Source organism: Ammospiza nelsoni, chromosome 10 (genome assembly GCF_027579445.1).
Source record: "Ammospiza nelsoni isolate bAmmNel1 chromosome 10, bAmmNel1.pri, whole genome shotgun sequence".
Taxonomy (NCBI): domain Eukaryota; kingdom Metazoa; phylum Chordata; class Aves; order Passeriformes; family Passerellidae; genus Ammospiza; species Ammospiza nelsoni.
In genome coordinates, this window is record NC_080642.1 from 62,601 (window position 1) to 79,727 (window position 17,127).

Genomic DNA, 17,127 nt, shown 5'->3' on the forward strand with positions numbered 1-17,127 from the left:
TAGAACGGAACCCAGAACACACCTAGAACACAATCTACAAAGATTCGTAGAGTCTAGAACATGTCTAGAACGCACCTAGAACGCAAATCTAGAGCCTAATACAAAGCAATCTAGAACGCAATTTAGAGTCTAGAACGTGCCTAGAACACAATCTAGCGCCCACCTAGAACGGAATCTGGAACATAGCTATAACACGCTCCAGAACGCGCTCTAGAACACACCTAGAACGCAACCTAGAACGTGTTCTAGAACATACCTAGAACGCGCTCTAGAACACACCTAGAACGCGCTCTAGAACACACCTAGAACGCAACCTAGAACGCGGCTGGAACACAATCTAGAACGTACCTAGAACGCGCTCTAGGACAAACTTAGAGCGTAACCCAGAACATGCCTAGAACGCAGTCTAGAACACAGTCTAGAACGCACCTATAACGTAATCTAGACCACACCCAGACCATATTCAGTGTACGGAACTACATCTAGAACATACCTAGAACGCACCTAGAACTAGACCTAGAACTGTATCTAGAACCTACCTAGGGCCCTTTACTACAGTCGCGCTTTACGGCACCTTTTACGACAGTCGCGCTTTACGGCACCTTTTACGACAGTCGCGCTTTACGGCCGGCTTTTACGACAGTCGCGCTTTACGGCCGGTTTTACGACAGTCGCGCTTTACGGCCGGCTTTACGACAGTCGCGCTTTACGGCAACTTTTTACGGCAGTCGCGCTATACGGCCGGTTTTACGACAGTCGCGCTTTACGGCACCTTTTACGACAGTCGCGCTTTACGGCCGGTTTTACGACAGTCGCGCTTTACGGCACCTTTTACGACAGTCGCGCTTTACGGCCGGTTTTACGACAGTCGCGCTTTACGGCACCTTTTACGACAGTCGCGCTTTACGGCACCTTTTACGACAGTCGCGCTTTACGGCCGTCTTTACGACAGTCGCGCTTTACGGCACCTTTTACGACAGTCGCGCTTTACGGCACCTTTTACGACAGTCGCGCTTTACGGCACCTTTTACGACAGTCGCGCTTTACGGCACCTTTTACGACAGTCGCGCTTTACGGCCGGTTTTACGACAGTCGCGCTTTACGGCACCTTTTACGACAGTCGCGCTTTACGGCCGGTTTTACGACAGTCGCGCTTTACGGCACCTTTACGACAGTCGCGCTTTACGGCGCCTTTTACGACAGTCGCGCTTTACGGCCGCTTTTACGACAGTCGCGCTTTACGGCCGGTTTTACGACAGTCGCGCTTTACGGCCGGTTTTACGACAGTCGCGCTTTACGGCCGATTTTACGACAGTCGCGCTTTACGGCCGGCTTTACGACAGTCGCGCTTTACGGCACCTTTTACGACAGTCGCGCTTTACGGCCGGTTTTACGACAGTCGCGCTTTACGACACCTTTTACGACAGTCGCGCTTTACGGCACCTTTTACGACAGTCGCGCTTTACGGCACCTTTTACGGCAGTCGCGCTTTACGGCCGGTTTTACGACAGTCGCGCTTTACGGCACCTTTTACGACAGTCGCGCTTTACGGCCGGTTTTACGACAGTCGCGCTTTACGGCCGGTTTTACGACAGTCGCGCTTTACGACACCTTTTACGACAGTCGCGCTTTACGGCACCTTTTACGACAGTCGCGCTTTACGGCCGGTTTTACGACAGTCGCGCTTTACGGCACCTTTTACGACAGTCGCGCTTTACGGCACCTTTTACGACAGTCGCGCTTTACGGCCGGTTTTACGACAGTCGCGCTTTACGGCACCTTTTACGACAGTCGCGCTTTACGGCCGGTTTTACGACAGTCGCGCTTTACGACACCTTTTACGACAGTCGCGCTTTACGGCCGGTTTTACGACAGTCGCGCTTTACGGCCGGTTTTACGACAGTCGCGCTTTACGGCACCTTTTACGACAGTCGCGCTTTACGGCCGGTTTTACGACAGTCGCGCTTTACGGCACCTTTTACGACAGTCGCGCTTTACGGCCGGTTTTACGACAGTCGCGCTTTACGGCACCTTTTACGACAGTCGCGCTTTACGGCACCTTTTACGACAGTCGCGCTTTACGGCACCTTTTACGACAGTCGCGCTTTACGGCCGGTTTTACGACAGTCGCGCTTTACGGCACCTTTTACGACAGTCGCGCTTTCCGGCCGGTTTTACGACAGTCGCGCTTTTCGGCCGGTTTTACGACAGTCGCGCTTTTCGGCCGGTTTTACGACAGTCGCGCTTTACGGCCGGTTTTACGACAGTCGCGCTTTACGGCACCTTTTACGACAGTCGCGCTTTACGGCACCTTTTACGACAGTCGCGCTTTCCGGCCGGTTTTACGACAGTCGCGCTTTACGGCACCTTTTACGACAGTCGCGCTTTACGGCCGGTTTTACGACAGTCGCGCTTTACGACACCTTTTACGACAGTCGCGCTTTACGGCCGGTTTTACGACAGTCGCGCTTTACGACACCTTTTACGACAGTCGCGCTTTACGGCCGGTTTTACGACAGTCGCGCTTTACGGCACCTTTTACGACAGTCGCGCTTTACGGCAGGTTTTACGACAGTCGCGCTTTACGGCACCTTTTACGACAGTCGCGCTTTACGGCAGGTTTTACGACAGTCGCGCTTTACGGCACCTTTTACGACAGTCGCGCTTTACGGCAGGTTTTACGACAGTCGCGCTTTACGGCACCTTTTACGACAGTCGCGCTTTACGGCACCTTTTACGACAGTCGCGCTTTACGGCCGGTTTTACGACAGTCGCGCTTTACGGCACCTTTTACGACAGTCGCGCTTTACGGCCGGTTTTACGACAGTCGCGCTTTACGGCACCTTTTACGGCAGTCGCGCTTTACGGCCGGTTTTACGACAGTCGCGCTTTTCGGCCGGTTTTACGACAGTCGCGCTTTACGGCACCTTTTACGACAGTCGCGCTTTACGGCACCTTTTACGACAGTCGCGCTTTACGGCACCTTTTACGACAGTCGCGCTTTACGGCACCTTTTACGACAGTCGCGCTTTACGGCACCTTTTACGACAGTCGCGCTTTACGGCCGGTTTTACGACAGTCGCGCTTTACGGCACCTTTTACGACAGTCGCGCTTTACGGCCGTCTTTACGACAGTCGCGCTTTACGGCACCTTTTACGACAGTCGCGCTTTACGGCACCTTTTACGACAGTCGCGCTTTACGGCCGTCTTTACGACAGTCGCGCTTTACGGCACCTTTTACGACAGTCGCGCTTTACGGCCGTCTTTACGACAGTCGCGCTTTACGGAACCTTTTACGACAGTCGCGCTTTACGGCCGGTTTTACGACAGTCGCGCTTTACGGCACCTTTTACGACAGTCGCGCTTTACGGCCGGTTTTACGACAGTCGCGCTTTACGGCACCTTTTACGACAGTCGCGCTTTACGGCCGGTTTTACGACAGTCGCGCTTTACGGCACCTTTTACGGCAGTCGCGCTTTACGGCACCTTTTACGGCAGTCGCGCTTTACGGCCGGTTTTACGACAGTCGCGCTTTACGGCACCTTTTACGACAGTCGCGCTTTACGGCCGGTTTTACGACAGTCGCGCTTTACGGCACCTTTTACGACAGTCGCGCTTTACGGCCGGTTTTACGACAGTCGCGCTTTACGGCACCTTTTACGACAGTCGCGCTTTACGGCCGGTTTTACGACAGTCGCGCTTTACGGCACCTTTTACGACAGTCGCGCTTTACGGCACCTTTTACGACAGTCGCGCTTTACGGCACCTTTTACGACAGTCGCGCTTTACGGCACCTTTTACGACAGTCGCGCTTTACGGCACCTTTTACGACAGTCGCGCTTTACGGCCGGTTTTACGACAGTCGCGCTTTACGGCACCTTTTACGACAGTCGCGCTTTCCGGCCGGTTTTACGACAGTCGCGCTTTTCGGCCGGTTTTACGACAGTCGCGCTTTACGGCCGGTTTTACGACAGTCGCGCTTTACGGCCGGTTTTACGACAGTCGCGCTTTACGGCCGGTTTTACGACAGTCGCGCTTTACGGCACCTTTTACGACAGTCGCGCTTTACGGCCGGTTTTACGACAGTCGCGCTTTACGGCACCTTTTACGACAGTCGCGCTTTACGGCCGGTTTTACGACAGTCGCGCTTTACGGCACCTTTTACGACAGTCGCGCTTTGCGGCCGGTTTTACGTCAGTTTTTTCTTGCCCATCTTGGCGTTTTTTCTTGCCAGTCTTGGGGTGTTTGTTCCAGATTTCTTCTTGCCCATCTTGGGGGTTTTTTTTGTGTTTTTTTCTGGGTTTTTTCTTGCCCATCTTGCGGATTTTTTCTGAGGTTTTTTCTGGAGTATTCTTGCCTATCCTTGGGTTTTTTTCCGGTTTTTTTTTTTTTTTTTTCGTTGGTTTTTTAAGGGTTTTTTCTGGTCCATCTTGGTTTTTTTTCCTGGGAGTTTTCTCACCCATCTTGGGGTTTTTTCCTTGGTTTTCTGTGGGTGTTTTCTGGGTTTTTTCTTGCCCTTCTTGGGGGTTTTTCTGTGATTTTTCTGGGTTTTTTGTGGATCTTCTCCTTGCCCATCTTGTGGTTTTTTGGGGGGGGGTTTTTTTCCTTGCCCATCTTGGGATTTTTTTCCCTTTTTTTTCCGTTTTTTTTTCTGGTTTTTCCTGGGTTTTTTCTGGTCCATGTAGCATTGTTTTTCTGGGATTCTTCTTGCCCATCCTGGGCTTTTTTTCTTGGTTTTCTGTGGGTGTTTTCTGCATTTTTTTCTTGCCCATCTTGGGGGTTTTTTTCTCGGTATTCTCACCCATATTGGGTTTTTTTTCTTGGTTTTTTGGTTCTTTTCTAGCCTATCTTGTGGTATTTTTCTGGGTTTTTACTTGGCCGGGACCAAAAAAAAAATCAGCCAGGGTGGAAGGCAGCTGGGGATTTTTTATTCTAAATTTAACAAGGAGTTGCAAAACCTGGAAAGCAAAAGTCACACACACAAGGTTAAATCCAGTCAGCATGCGCTCACACACACAGAGACGAGCAGACTGACACAGCCACGTGCTCTCACACATACTCCTTCCACTTACATGCTCACTGTGGCCCTTACCTGAGATGCTGAAGAAGGTGCTTTGACACATCTTCTGGCTGCCGTTCCTTGAGGTAAATGGCAGATCCTGGGGAAATCAGCAGCCACGAGGACCTGTGAGTCAACAGGAAGGGTCAACAGGTGGCTGACAGCTAGGACTTGTCCCCACTCTGGACTGATAAATTTTCCACCCAAAATCCCACGAAAGACAGATGAACAGTAAAGTTGTTATAACTGTTCTACCTAACTGTGACTACGTGCCAGGGCAGGGCAGCTGCGATCATAAGTGGTACAGTGTAAGTACACACAATATAAGCTGATGCATACAGTGCAAGTCCACATAGAGTGTAAGTACACACATTATAAGGCGACATGCTTACATACATGCCAATTTTTAAATCTGTCCCAGGGATTCCCAACCTGCTACTCTCCCATCTCCAGGCTGTGGCCCCCGACTTATCTTTTGGATGATAGGTGATGGGAATCCATGTTGCACCTGCAATGAGTCTGCCTCGGAGGGCCCCATGATCACCTGTTAGCCTCTGGTCAGCTACAATAAAGAAAACCAAAACCAAAGTGTGAGTTCAGAGTTATGTGGGCCTAATCCCAGCAAGGCAGCTACTTGCCCTCTCCTGAGTGTGCCTGGCTCCTTCAGGCTCCAGCTTCATCCTGATTCCAAGGCTGTGGCCTTCATTAGGGGTGGCACCTGGGTTAGAGAAAGGCAAAGTTAAATGGCATTCCTGTGAGTGCAGTGGATCACCTTGTGTGCTTTAAGACATGTGAAAACCTCTGCTAGGCTTCTGAGAAGTCTCTTGGCGGGGGAGGGAGGGGGGGGGGGAATGTGTCCTCAAATCAACAGCCTTTCTCACCCTGCTGCCTTCAAATCTCCCCCCACCCACAATAACTCCTACCTGGATACCTGCTCACCCTCCCTCTCCTAGTCACAACCCTTAACTCGCCTGAAGCCTCAATCTCAAACATCATCTTTGACACTAGGCAGATCCCTCTTGTGACAACATGATGAATCTGCTGAACAAAGTGTTATACTTGACAGAACTGGGAGCCTCTGGAAGATCTACTCCTCCTAAAAAATAATAAAAAACAAAACAAGAACAACACCAGAACTTGCAAATGCACTTTACCACTCCTAAACACAAAACCCGAAATTGTTAACTTAAATACTCCCTGTATTCCATGCTGTTTTCTTCAGTCTCTTCCAAGCCTCTATTGCTTTAGATGCCCAGAAACACCTGCTGAAAACAAGCTGAGATAAGCTGAAAGAGCCTCCTCAATGAAATGAGAGGAGAGTTCTTACCCCAGCACATCCCAGAGAGGGAATGAAGCTCCTCAGCCAAGGCTGGGGTTAATATACCCCTGATTGTGCTCGCCTCTCGTTCCCATGGCACCCAGGAAAAGGGAGGGGGCGAATCCCACCAAGCCCTCAGAGCAGCTGCAGCTGTTTGGCTTCTCTGGCTCAGATTCAAGGGCAGTAAAGGGCTTGTTATAGAAGAAAACTCTACAGAAAAATAACAGCGCTTTCTTTTTTGCAACAACTACTTGGAGCAGAAGAACAGAAAACTGGTAAAACATAAAACTTTGTGTTAAGGTTACACATCTAGCTAAATTGGGTAATTTGCTGTTAACTTATATAATTATTCCTTGGTGATTACTAAGTAGTACATCAGTAGTACATGCTGCCTAGCCTGCTCGGGTGCTGCCCCTTGGCAAGAGGGTTCTTCCCTTGGCATTTTCTCAAAGTGATGCTCTACGCCCAGGTTGGCCTAGCAGCTCCCTAGTCCCTGCTGGATGCTTCAACCATAGCTCCCAGAGGGATGCTTGGGATACCCCCGTTAGCCCCTGTGGACTAGCAGCTCCCTGTGCAGGTGTGCCTGGGTAACCCTCTGAAAGCAGCTGGTCGCGTGGGGGGCTGCTAGACCTTGGAGCGGGGGAGGAGGTGAAAAAAGGTCATGTGGGGTGTTCCCTTCCCTACACAGCTCTTCGTCTGCCCCTTAAACTATGGGGTGCCAGACTTGCCTTTCCTTCTACCCCAAAACTGTCGCCTTCAGATGCAAGGCGAGGTGACCTGGTTCTGAGGAAACGGCACGGCGACCCACTGCCCAGGGTCACTCGGGCCAAGAACACACGCAGACACCAGTGTGGTGGACGGTTCAAGACCTTTATTGTCCCGCCTCATCGGGTTTTATACTGGGAAAGTTTTTTCCCTACGTCAGGGGGTCTTACTTTACTGTAATTGGTTAGTAAGGAGCAGAAAGTTACTAATGTTAGGGGGGACAACATTCTTGGGTGATCCTTTATCACTAGGAGTTAGGGGGAGAGGAGCTCTGCTGCTTTCCGTAACATCGCGAGATTTTCCGACCGCCCGACCCTATCCACTACATCTCCCCCCCCTTTTTTACAAATGAACGAAGTAGTCATACTCATAGGTACTGAGATGAGGCATGAGGTTGTCTCTGGTCACAGCATTTGCTGTCGGCCTATGAACAGGATGTTGGCCCGTTCTAGGCGGGTCTGAACGAATGAGACTAGTTTGTTCAGCAGGCATGGTCCGAAGGTGATAGCTAAAAGTAGCATTGCCAATGGACCAATTAGGGTAGAAATTAGGGTGGTCAGCCATGGCGATCGATTGAACCAGGACTCGAACCAACCCTGTTGGGCTTCCCTGTATCTCTGTCTCTGAGCCAGTCTGTTTCGGAGCTCTGCCATGGAGTCTCTCACGACTCCCATGTGGTCTGCATAGAAACAACACTCCTCTTTCAAGGCGGCACACAGGCCCCCTTGCTGCATGAACAGGAGGTCCAGACCTCGCCTGTTTTGTAGGACCACTTCTGAGAGTGAGGAGACCGACTTCTCTAGATAGGAGATGGATTTCTCGATCCTCTGCAGGTCCTCGAAAATCGTTGCCTGCAGCTGGGACAGTCCTTGGTGCTGGGTCACCAAGGCTGAGACTCCCGTGGCCGTTCCTGCTGTTCCTAGGCCCAGCAGCGTTGCGATAGTTATAACTGTTACTATTTCTCTTTTGTGGAGCTGGTTGGGTTCTTCAAAAAGGTGATACACTTCTTCATCTGCGTGGTACAGGACCCTAGGAACAATCAGAACTTGGACACAAAAGTCGTTAGAGTCATCGAATTTGGCAAGGAACACACAGGGACTCACTCCGGACAAAACTCATTAAAATTCTAAAAAATCTACCCCTAAAAATACCTTAAAATTCCCTCAAAAGCCCTAAAGATACCCTAACTCATAAAAAGTCCTAAAATTACCCTCAATAGTCCTAAAAAAAAATCCCTAAAAATCCTTCATCTCCTGTCAAATGAGACATGAGGTTAGGAATTAACTTGGGTTAGAAATCAACTTCAGATTTAAGTGGAATATGCTGTTTTGAATTGTTTAAGTTGTTTAGTCTGTTAAATTTGCTGTGTTCAAAAAAGCCTGTAGCTCTCAAAATTGTCTCAAACAAGGTGAAAGGAATGTGAGCTTCCAAGCTAGAGGAAGGTAAGAGGGGCCCCTTGGACCTTGAAATAAGAAGCAAGCCAAAACTGAGGCTGCAGGCCACAACTGACAAACAGCGAGCTCTCTGCTCAAGGACTGACATTAACTAATTGTAATGCGATGAATATGCATGAACCTATTGCAAAACTTAATGCATATGCAATAGGCTGGGGGAAAAAGGGGAGTTTGGACTCTCTGATTGCGCGCATGTTCTTTAAGGAGTTATCCTGCATGCGTCCGACGCTGAATAAAGATACATACCCACTTCACGACTTTTACTAGTTGTGGAGTTTTTTCCGCAAATCATGCGGACCCTGTGGGAAACCTGAGTTATGTCACCGGGGCGGGGGGAGCGCAGGGGCTGTGGGGATGATGGAGCGGGAGCTGCGGGCGGCACCCGCGGGGCGGGGGGCCCCGGGACCGGTGCGGCACCCTGCAGACTCTTCCCTTGAGGGTCCAATGTTTATTTTGAACATTTACCCTGCAGCTGGATAGCTCAGGTAACAACCCCTCCGTTGCCTTGTACTGCCTTATCTGGCCTACCTCTCCATTTCCTTCCATTATCTTGGCTTCCACTGCCTCCCCTTGCCTTGCCTGGACCCCTTGTCTGCCCCTCCCTTTCCTCGTGTTGCCTTTACCAACCCTCCCTTCTGTCGTCTTGCCTTCTCCTCTGTTGTTTTGCCTTGTTTAACCCTCCCTTGCATAGCGTTTCGTACCCTTCCTTTTTTTGCCTTACCTAACCCACGCTTGCCTTGCCTTGTATTGGTGCCCTCTTGAATTGCCTCTTCCTCCTTTGCCTTTCCTCACCGACCAACCTTTCCGTTCCCTTGCCTTGCCTACCCCTCCTTTGCCGTTGCCCCCATTTCGACACATGACTCGAGGGGCGCGGACGGTCTCGTTCCCTCCCTGCCCCTCCTCGCTGTTCTCTCCCTCGGGTTTTTGCATCGGGGGAGTGCTCCTGAGTGCCCCCGCTATGTTCGGAGCGGGCACTCCACCCTGCAGCGCCCGCTCCTCCAGGCCCTCGCTCTGGGGACGGCGCTCTACTCCCCTCCCGCCCCCAACAGCTCTAAGCCAATCGGTTGCCAGGCACACCAGGCCTCGGCCAATCAGAGCGCTTCATGCTTTGAGTCGCCTGTTGCCAGTCAGATCAGCAGAACGCAGCGCCCCGCACAAACCCGCCGTATCTCGCAGGGCTGCGAGCCCAACCCGGACCGCAGCCTCTCCGGGGAGGGCTTTGCGGAGCGGGGAAGTGCAAATCAGCCAGACCGCTATCTTCTGATGCTGTCCGAGGGCTGTGGCGGGTGCCGAGAGTGGCCGGTCAGGGTGGGCGCAAGGCTGGGCTTCGAGCGTTCCGGACGTTTAGGGGGTCCCAGGAAGAGCCGGGACTTGTGGGTTCAAAAGCACAAATTTTATTAGGAGGAGATAAATGGGGCCCTCCCACACTGCATTGACTCAGGCATCCGGGAGAGACCCAGCTATCTGGTTTTGAATGGGGGCACGCAGGGGTCAGGTGTCAGGTGAGTTGGGATGGAGTCACGCAGGGTTCAAGCAGAGTCAGATGGGGTTAGGTAGGGTCACAGCTGGGGTCATAGCCGGTGTCAAGGTGAGGCATAGGGTTGGCAGGGGTGAGGCCGATGTCAGGTGGGGTCAGTCAGGGGGTCACGGTCAGCCAGGTTCAGGCAGTGTCACACAGGCTCAGGTGAAGTCAGGTGTATGCAAGAAGGGTCAAAAAAACCTCAGGTGAGTCACAGTGTGTTCAGAAAAGTAATAAAGTGGTCAAGTGGAGTCAGGCCAGGGTCAGGGTAAGCCCGGGGGCTGGCAGGGCACCATACGCAGGCGAAAGGAGGGGCAGCGCAGCACCGTGCCCGGTGAGCCCCTCAGCCCCGGCAGTCCCTCCGGGCCCGGCTCCAGACGGAATTCCCGCAGGATCAGCCCCAGGAACACGAAGAGCTCGGCCCGCGCCAGCCCCTCCCCCGGGCACGATCGCGCCCCGCAGCCGAATGGCAGCAGCGACCGCGAGGGGGTGCCCGGCGCCAGGAACCGCTCTGGGGGGCGGCGGGTCAGCTCCGAGGGGTGCGGGGGGACCCGCAGGATCGGGGGGTTCCGGGGGGGGACCCACAGGCTTGGGGGGAGCGGGCGCCATGGGGGGACCCAGGACTTAGGGGCGGACCTCCACAAGTTTGGAGGGTGCCTGGGGGTTCCCCAGGTTGGACTTCGGGGTTCAGAAGGGAAACATGGGGGTTTGGGGTGACCCAGGGGCTCAGAGGGAGCCTAAGATTCGGGGGAGACCCCAGGATGACAGAGGGGATTCACATGTTTGGGGAGGGTTCAGACACCTGAGGGGGGTCTCAGGGGTTTCGGCAGGGGGGTAGAGGGGAGGAACAAGTTTTGAGGGGGGTACACAGATATATGGGAGAACTAATGGGGATGGTGGGGGGTAACCACAGGTTTGGGGGAGGGGGTGTGGGGTTGGGGTGGTTCAGGCATCGGGGGGGGGGGACACTCATGACACAAAGGTGTTCCCAGGATACCCAGGAATCAGGGAAAACACCATGGCTGGGGGAACCCAGTTTGATGTTTGAGGAAACCCAGGAGTTCAGGGGGGCACTCAGAGTGCAGGCATACCCACATACCAGGCAGGAAGACCTCAGGGTGCTGCCAGATGTCAGGGTCCTGTTGGGCTGCCAGCAGGTTGGGGATCAGGACAGTGCCGGCTGCCACGGGGAGCCCCCCAAGACTGGAAGGGGACAAGGTGCATGGAGATAGACTGCGGTCTGCTGGGGGCTACTGAAAGTTACATGGGCCATACTGAGACCTACTGAGGCTCTCTGGGGGCTCACTAGGTATGACTGGATGTCTGTTTGGGTCTACAGGGTCTATACTGAGATCTGGTAGGTGCTGCTGGGAGTTACTGGGTGTCTGTTGGAGTCTACTGGGGCTCTCTGGGGTCTCCTGGGATCTATTAGGTGCCTACTGGAATTTGCTGATGCTATACTGGAATCTACTGGAGCCATACTGACACCTACTAGAATTTATTTGGGGTCTACTGGCACACTGGGTGGGATCTGCTAGCGCCATACTGGGATCTGGTGGAGTCCTACTGGAGCTCTCTGGTATCTACTGGCTATCTGTCGAGGTCTACTGGGGCCATACTGGGGTCTACTGGGCTCACTGGGAACTGCTGGACCCATCGTGAGCTTTTCTGGGGGCTACTGGATGTCTACTGGGGTTTCGTGGGGCTACCTTGGACTTACTGGGATATATTGGGAACTCCTGCTGGGATCTTCTGGGCTCTGCTGGGGCCTACTGAGGCTATTCTGGAATCTTCTAGGATCTACTGAGTGTCTGTTAGGGTCTACTGGGGTCATACCAGAACCTGCTGGGGCAAGTGGAATGTACTGGGGTTATACTGGGGCCTACTGGGACCTAATGAGTCTTACTGGGATTTATTGGGCCCTGTTGAAGCCTACTGGGTCCTACAAGGACTTACCAGACTGTACTGGTCTATTGGAGTCTACTGTGGGCCTACTTCTACTGGGCCCTACTGGTAAATATTCTGCATATTCGGGTCTTACCCGGGCCATGCTGGGACCTGATGGGTCTTAGCGGGACTTGCTGGGGTCTAATGGGCTCTGCTGGGTTCTCCCGGACCCTACTGATGATACCAGGTGGACCCTTCCTGTTCTGTGGTGGTTGCCCCTCACCCAGGCTGGCCGGTGGCGGCTCCTCCCTGCCCTGGTACCTGGTGTGGCGCAGGGCGCAGTGGGGCAGCGCCAGGGACGCAGGGGGTCGCAGCCGCAGGGTCTCGCTGACGGTGGCCTGAAGAAGGGGCAGGCGCCCCATGTCCCCTGGCCCGGGTGGTCCCTGTGCCCCCTGCAGCTCCGCCCGCAGCCGCACCTGCAGCTGCACAGGTGTGCCATGTCTGCCATGGGGCACCAGGGGAGGGGGTGCATCCCAGGGGGCACACAGTGGCAATGGGATGACAGGGCGACTCCCCAGAACCCCAGACCCCCCCAAACTCACCAACCTGCCCCTGGGACCCCAAACCATCCTCAAGCCTGGCCCTCTCCCTTGGCAACCCCCTTGAACTCCCAGATCCTCCCCAGACCTGTCCTGAGACCCAACCCCCACCCCAGACTTGCTCCTCCCTCCTCCTTGGGGACACCCCTGAGCCCCCAGATCTCTCTCTTAGGACCCTCTATCCCTGGACCCTGAGCCACCTCTCCATGGAAACCCCAAACCAAGGAGCCACATAGAGACACAGACACAGCTCTGAAATGTCTGAGAGATCCATGGGGCACCTCAGGGTGGTGCAAGGGCACAGTGTCAGCCATGGGGAGGAGGACGTGGGGGACATGTAGGACACAGGTGGGGATATGGGACCCCCAAGTACACACATGGAGCCCTGGCACTGTACAGGGGACAGAGGGTGCTCCACATCATCTGGGGGCAGAGCAGCAGGAAACCCACGGAGAAGGGAACATGAGGGACATATGGAACACAGGATGTAGGGGGGGACACAGGACCCCTGGGGACACAGAGGACCCCCCCAGGGCTGCATGGAAGACATGGAGGGACATGTGTTTCACCTCGGGGCAGTGCAGCAGGAAGGCCACAGTCCAGCCCAGCGCCGCCGCAGTGGTCTCGGTTCCCCCAATGAACAGGTCCACCAGCGCCATGTGCAGCCGGGGGGGGCTCAGGGGGCCCTCCCGTGCCCCAGGATTACGCCCCAGCAGTGCCCCCAGAACTGAGTCCGGGGGAGGGGAGGGGCACGCCTGGCAAAGGGGTGACACGTGTTGGGGGTTTCTCCTGATCCCCAGCTGCCCCCAAACACGGGAGTCTCTTCCAAATCCCCAAGTCCACCTAAACCCCTGGCCCTCCCCAAGGCCTTACAAGCCTCCCAGACCCCCGGCTCCTCCCATCCCCTTGGGTCCCCCCAAACCTCTGTTTCCCCAAAAATATGTGGGTGCCCCCAAGCCCCTGGGTAGCCCCCAAACTCCTGGTTTCCACCCAGAACCTGAGTCCTTCCAGACCCCCATGTAGTTTCCAAAGCCCTGGGTTTCTCCTGAGGCTCTGTTCCAACTGCACCGCTCCTGACCTCGGGCTGCCTCCCAGCTCCCCGGGCCTCCCCACCTGATGCCGCTGGATCTGGGTCTCCACAAACATGTCACGGTGCTGGACAAGCTGCAGCAGCTTCCGCAGTCCCGGGTTGGGCAGGGCCTGCGCACAGGGACTCCATGGGGACCCCCACCGCCAAGAAACCTTTGACCTCAGAGAGACACCCGCTCCCCCAGAGATGCTGCCTGAGTCTCCTGAGCCCCAGAGATACCCTATGGCCGCTCCCCTGGGCCATACAGACCCCTCCAATGTCCTACAGGCATCCTCAGCACCACAGAGACACTTTACCCCACCTCAGCCCTATACAGCCCCCACAACTGCCCCTCCCAGGCCCAGAGATCCTCAACATCATATAGACCCTGTAACACTCACCCTAGCCCCACACAAACACTATAACCCCTGTCCAGCCCCATTAGAGTTATAGGGTCCCTTCCCAGTACCACAGACATCACCCAAGCTCTCTATGGACCCTATAAGATCTCTGTCAGCCCTCCATACCCTTCTCCAGTCCCACACAGATGCTATAACCTCACTCCCAACCCCATATAATCCCACCAGCCCCATATCTCTCCCATGGGCCATATAATCCCCCTGAGACTCACAGCCCTTCCCAGGCCCCCAAGGGCCCATAGTCCCCCTGTAGATCTCCACAATTCCCTTATTGCCCCCATAGGGCTCTATAGCTCTGGGCTCCATAGACCCTCATGCAGCAAAAAGGCCACAGCCCCACAGCCACCCCCAGGAGCTGCCAGGCTCACCCGCAGCAGGGGCAGCAGGTCCAGCACCCGAACACTGCTGTGCCCCCAGACCTGCAGCAGCTCCCCCAGGCAGCGTGAGAAGGCCCGGAGCTCCCCTGGAGGGGGCACCTGGAGGAGAACACACCTGTGTACTGCCCAGTACTCAATTGTCTCTGGATCCCCCAGAACACCCCGAACATCATTTCAGACATTCAGGTCCCCTCAAATTCCTATGTGCCCCCAAACCCCTGCCACCCACACACAAATTGGTCAGTCCCCCCAAACAGCTGGATGTTCCCTCCACAGACTCCTGGGTCCCCCCCAAACCCTGGGCCCCCATAAAAACTGGGGTCCTCCTCCAAACCCCTGTCTCCATCCTGGGCCCCCTGCCAGATCCTCACCAGCTCCCCAAAGAGGAGGCGTGCGATGGTGCTGCAGGTGTGGAAGGTGAACACCTCAAAGGGGTCCAGGGGGGCCTCCCCATACGAACGCAGCTCCTGGGGGAAAGAGAAGGTTAGAGAGAGCCCCAGAGCAAATAAAGGGGGACTCCAAGGCTGGTTTAGGGGGTCGCACAAGAGAAGTGCAGAGCTCTGAGGGAGTTATGGGGACTCACAGGGATAATGCCCTTTTGGGGTGCAGAGGGTGAGGTTTGGGTGGGTAAGTTTTGGGGGACAGTGATGCGGGTGCAGGGTTTGGGGATCAGGTTTGGGATGCAGAGATTGGGGGATGAGTGCAGGGGGTAGGGTTTGGGGGGCAGTTTCCAGATGCAGGGGACATGGTTAAGGTGCATGGGTGGGGTTTGGGTGAAGGGAGTGAGGCTCAAGGTATCAGTTTTGGGGTGCATTGGCCAGGGTTTTGCTGGTCAATATTGTGTGGGGATCTGTTTTGCAATGCTGGGAGGATCAGTTTTGGGGGTGTCGGGGTTGCAGAAGGATCATTTTGGGCAGGAGTCGGTTTCAGGGTCTCACCTCACACAACTCCCGGCCCTGCAGCCAAAGGAGGGGCCCGAGACGCCCCCCAGCCCGTGCCAGTGCCCCCCGAACTGCTCCCCGCTGCCGCCGCCAGCCAGGGCAGGGGTCTCCCAGTGCCAGGTCCCGGCCCCCCCGTGACACTAGCAACCCTGGGGTTGGGCAGGAGCAGTAAGGGACCCCCAGAAACCCCCCAGCCCCTATAGGGACCCACCTCCAATGCACCAGGGGTGTGCTACAGGGCCCCACTACCTCATAAAGCCTCCTTCAACCCCATAGCCGCTTCCTCCATGGGACCCTCCTAATGCCACCCTGGAGGCTGAAGGGTGTGTCTGGTGGGGCAGAGACCTCTAGAAACTGCCCTAGCCCCTACAGACAACCCACCCCTCCAGAACTGCCCCCCCCCCAGTACCCATGTCCCCAACTCCATTGGGACCCCCTCCCAATCCCGTAACAACCCCTTCAATCTCATAGGGACGCCCTCAAAACCCATAAGGACTTGCCATCCCACAGGGCCCCCCCAAACCCTTAGAGACCCTCCCCGAGCCCCACAGAGAACCCCAGAAACCACACAGTGACTCCCTTCAAATCCCCCGAAGGGCTTCACTACACACAGGATACTCCCCAAACCCCACAGGAACGCCTCCAACCGCCCCCCACCCCGCCGCCATACCCAGATAGCTGTGGGGGCGCCCCAGCCAGTCCCCCCAGTGCCGGACCAGCGCCTCGCGGATGGTCGCCACCGAGCTCGGCACCAGCACCTCTGCAGGGAAGAGGAGGGGCTGGGGGTACTCCAAAACTGGGGGAGATCCCAAACCAAGTGGGGAGTCCTGGCGTGGGATTTTGGGGAGAGCATCGGGGGATTAGGGCCCCAAGAAAGGTTTGGGGGGGTTTGAGGAGAGGTCCCCACCGCAGGGGGAAAGGGCAGAGTTGGGGGCTCGGAGAGTCCCTGGGGAGCAGGGAGGGGGGTTTGGGGGGCTGTGGGGTCCCGGGCGGTTGGGTTGGTGTCGGGTTCGGGGGTCCCGGGCGGCTGGGGTGGGGTCGGGTTCGGGGGTCCCGGGCAGCTCGGTCAGGGTCGGGTTCGGGGGTTCCGGGCAAGTTCGGCTGGGGTCGGGGATCCCGCACTCACCGCGGCCCGCCGCGCGCAGGCGCAGCACGGGCCCGTGCCGCCGCGTCAGGCGGCTCAGGTGCAGCGCCCCCTGTGGGTGCAGCAGGTGCAGCACGCCCCAGCGCGGGCCACGCCCATCGCCACGCCGCAACAGTCGCGACAGCAGCGACAGCGACAGCAGGCCCAGCAGCAGCGCCGCAGCCGCCATGGCCCGCGGGGTGGGGGGGCGGACCGGAGAGCCCTTATATTGGGGAACCCCACAACCACGCCCCATGCAGCCCCACCCCCTAAGTCCTGCCCCTCTCAGGTGGCGCACACGCACCCTACTACGACAACCCGCCACCGCCAGCATAAAAGTGGACCCTGGGCCCAGCCCCATAAAGAGCGCCCCTTAAAACCCCACCCCTCGAGGCTCGGGCCTCACACGGGAGGCTTAAAGCCCCGTCTCACGTCAAGCCCTGCCCCGCACCGGCCGCTCTGCCTTTGTAAAGGGGAGCCCTACGCCCCTGCCCTGGAGGCAGCCCCCCATCCTCTATAAAACAGACCCGAAGTCCCTGCCCCGGGATCCCTGACTCCTGATGCATTGATTCCTCCATAAAACAAACCTCTAATCC

The 17,127-nt window shown here is 55.7% G+C and overlaps 1 protein-coding gene across 1 annotated transcript; it reads right to left on the reverse strand.

Annotated features, from left to right (window-relative positions):
- Positions 1 to 9,968: 9,968 nt before the first annotated feature.
- LOC132077615 (steroid 21-hydroxylase-like) lies at positions 9,969 to 16,721 on the reverse strand. Its single transcript, XM_059479431.1, has 10 exons — positions 16,535 to 16,721; positions 16,079 to 16,168; positions 15,406 to 15,557; positions 14,839 to 14,934; positions 14,459 to 14,566; positions 13,716 to 13,802; positions 13,172 to 13,357; positions 12,325 to 12,485; positions 11,216 to 11,319; positions 9,969 to 10,627 (listed from the first exon to the last, which is right to left on the reverse strand). The coding sequence occupies exons 1-10, from the start codon at positions 16,719 to 16,721 to the stop codon at positions 10,380 to 10,382; spliced, it is 1,419 nt and encodes a 472-aa protein (XP_059335414.1). The 3' UTR covers positions 9,969 to 10,379.
- Between the last annotated feature and the right edge of the window lie 406 nt (positions 16,722 to 17,127).

Excerpts from the sequence above, each read along its gene's own strand:
- LOC132077615 (XM_059479431.1), bottom strand. The coding sequence starts at position 16,721 with ATGGCGGCTGCGGCGCTGCTGCTGGGCCTGCTGTCGCTGTCGCTGCTG. Across the intron at positions 14,935-15,405 it reads AGGGCCGGGAGTTGTGTGAG|GAGCTGCGTTCGTATGGGGA; the intron begins GTGAGACCCTGA and ends TCTTTCCCCCAG. Across the intron at positions 13,803-14,458 it reads ACCTGCTGCCCCTGCTGCGG|GCCCTGCCCAACCCGGGACT; the intron begins GTGAGCCTGGCA and ends CCCTGTGCGCAG.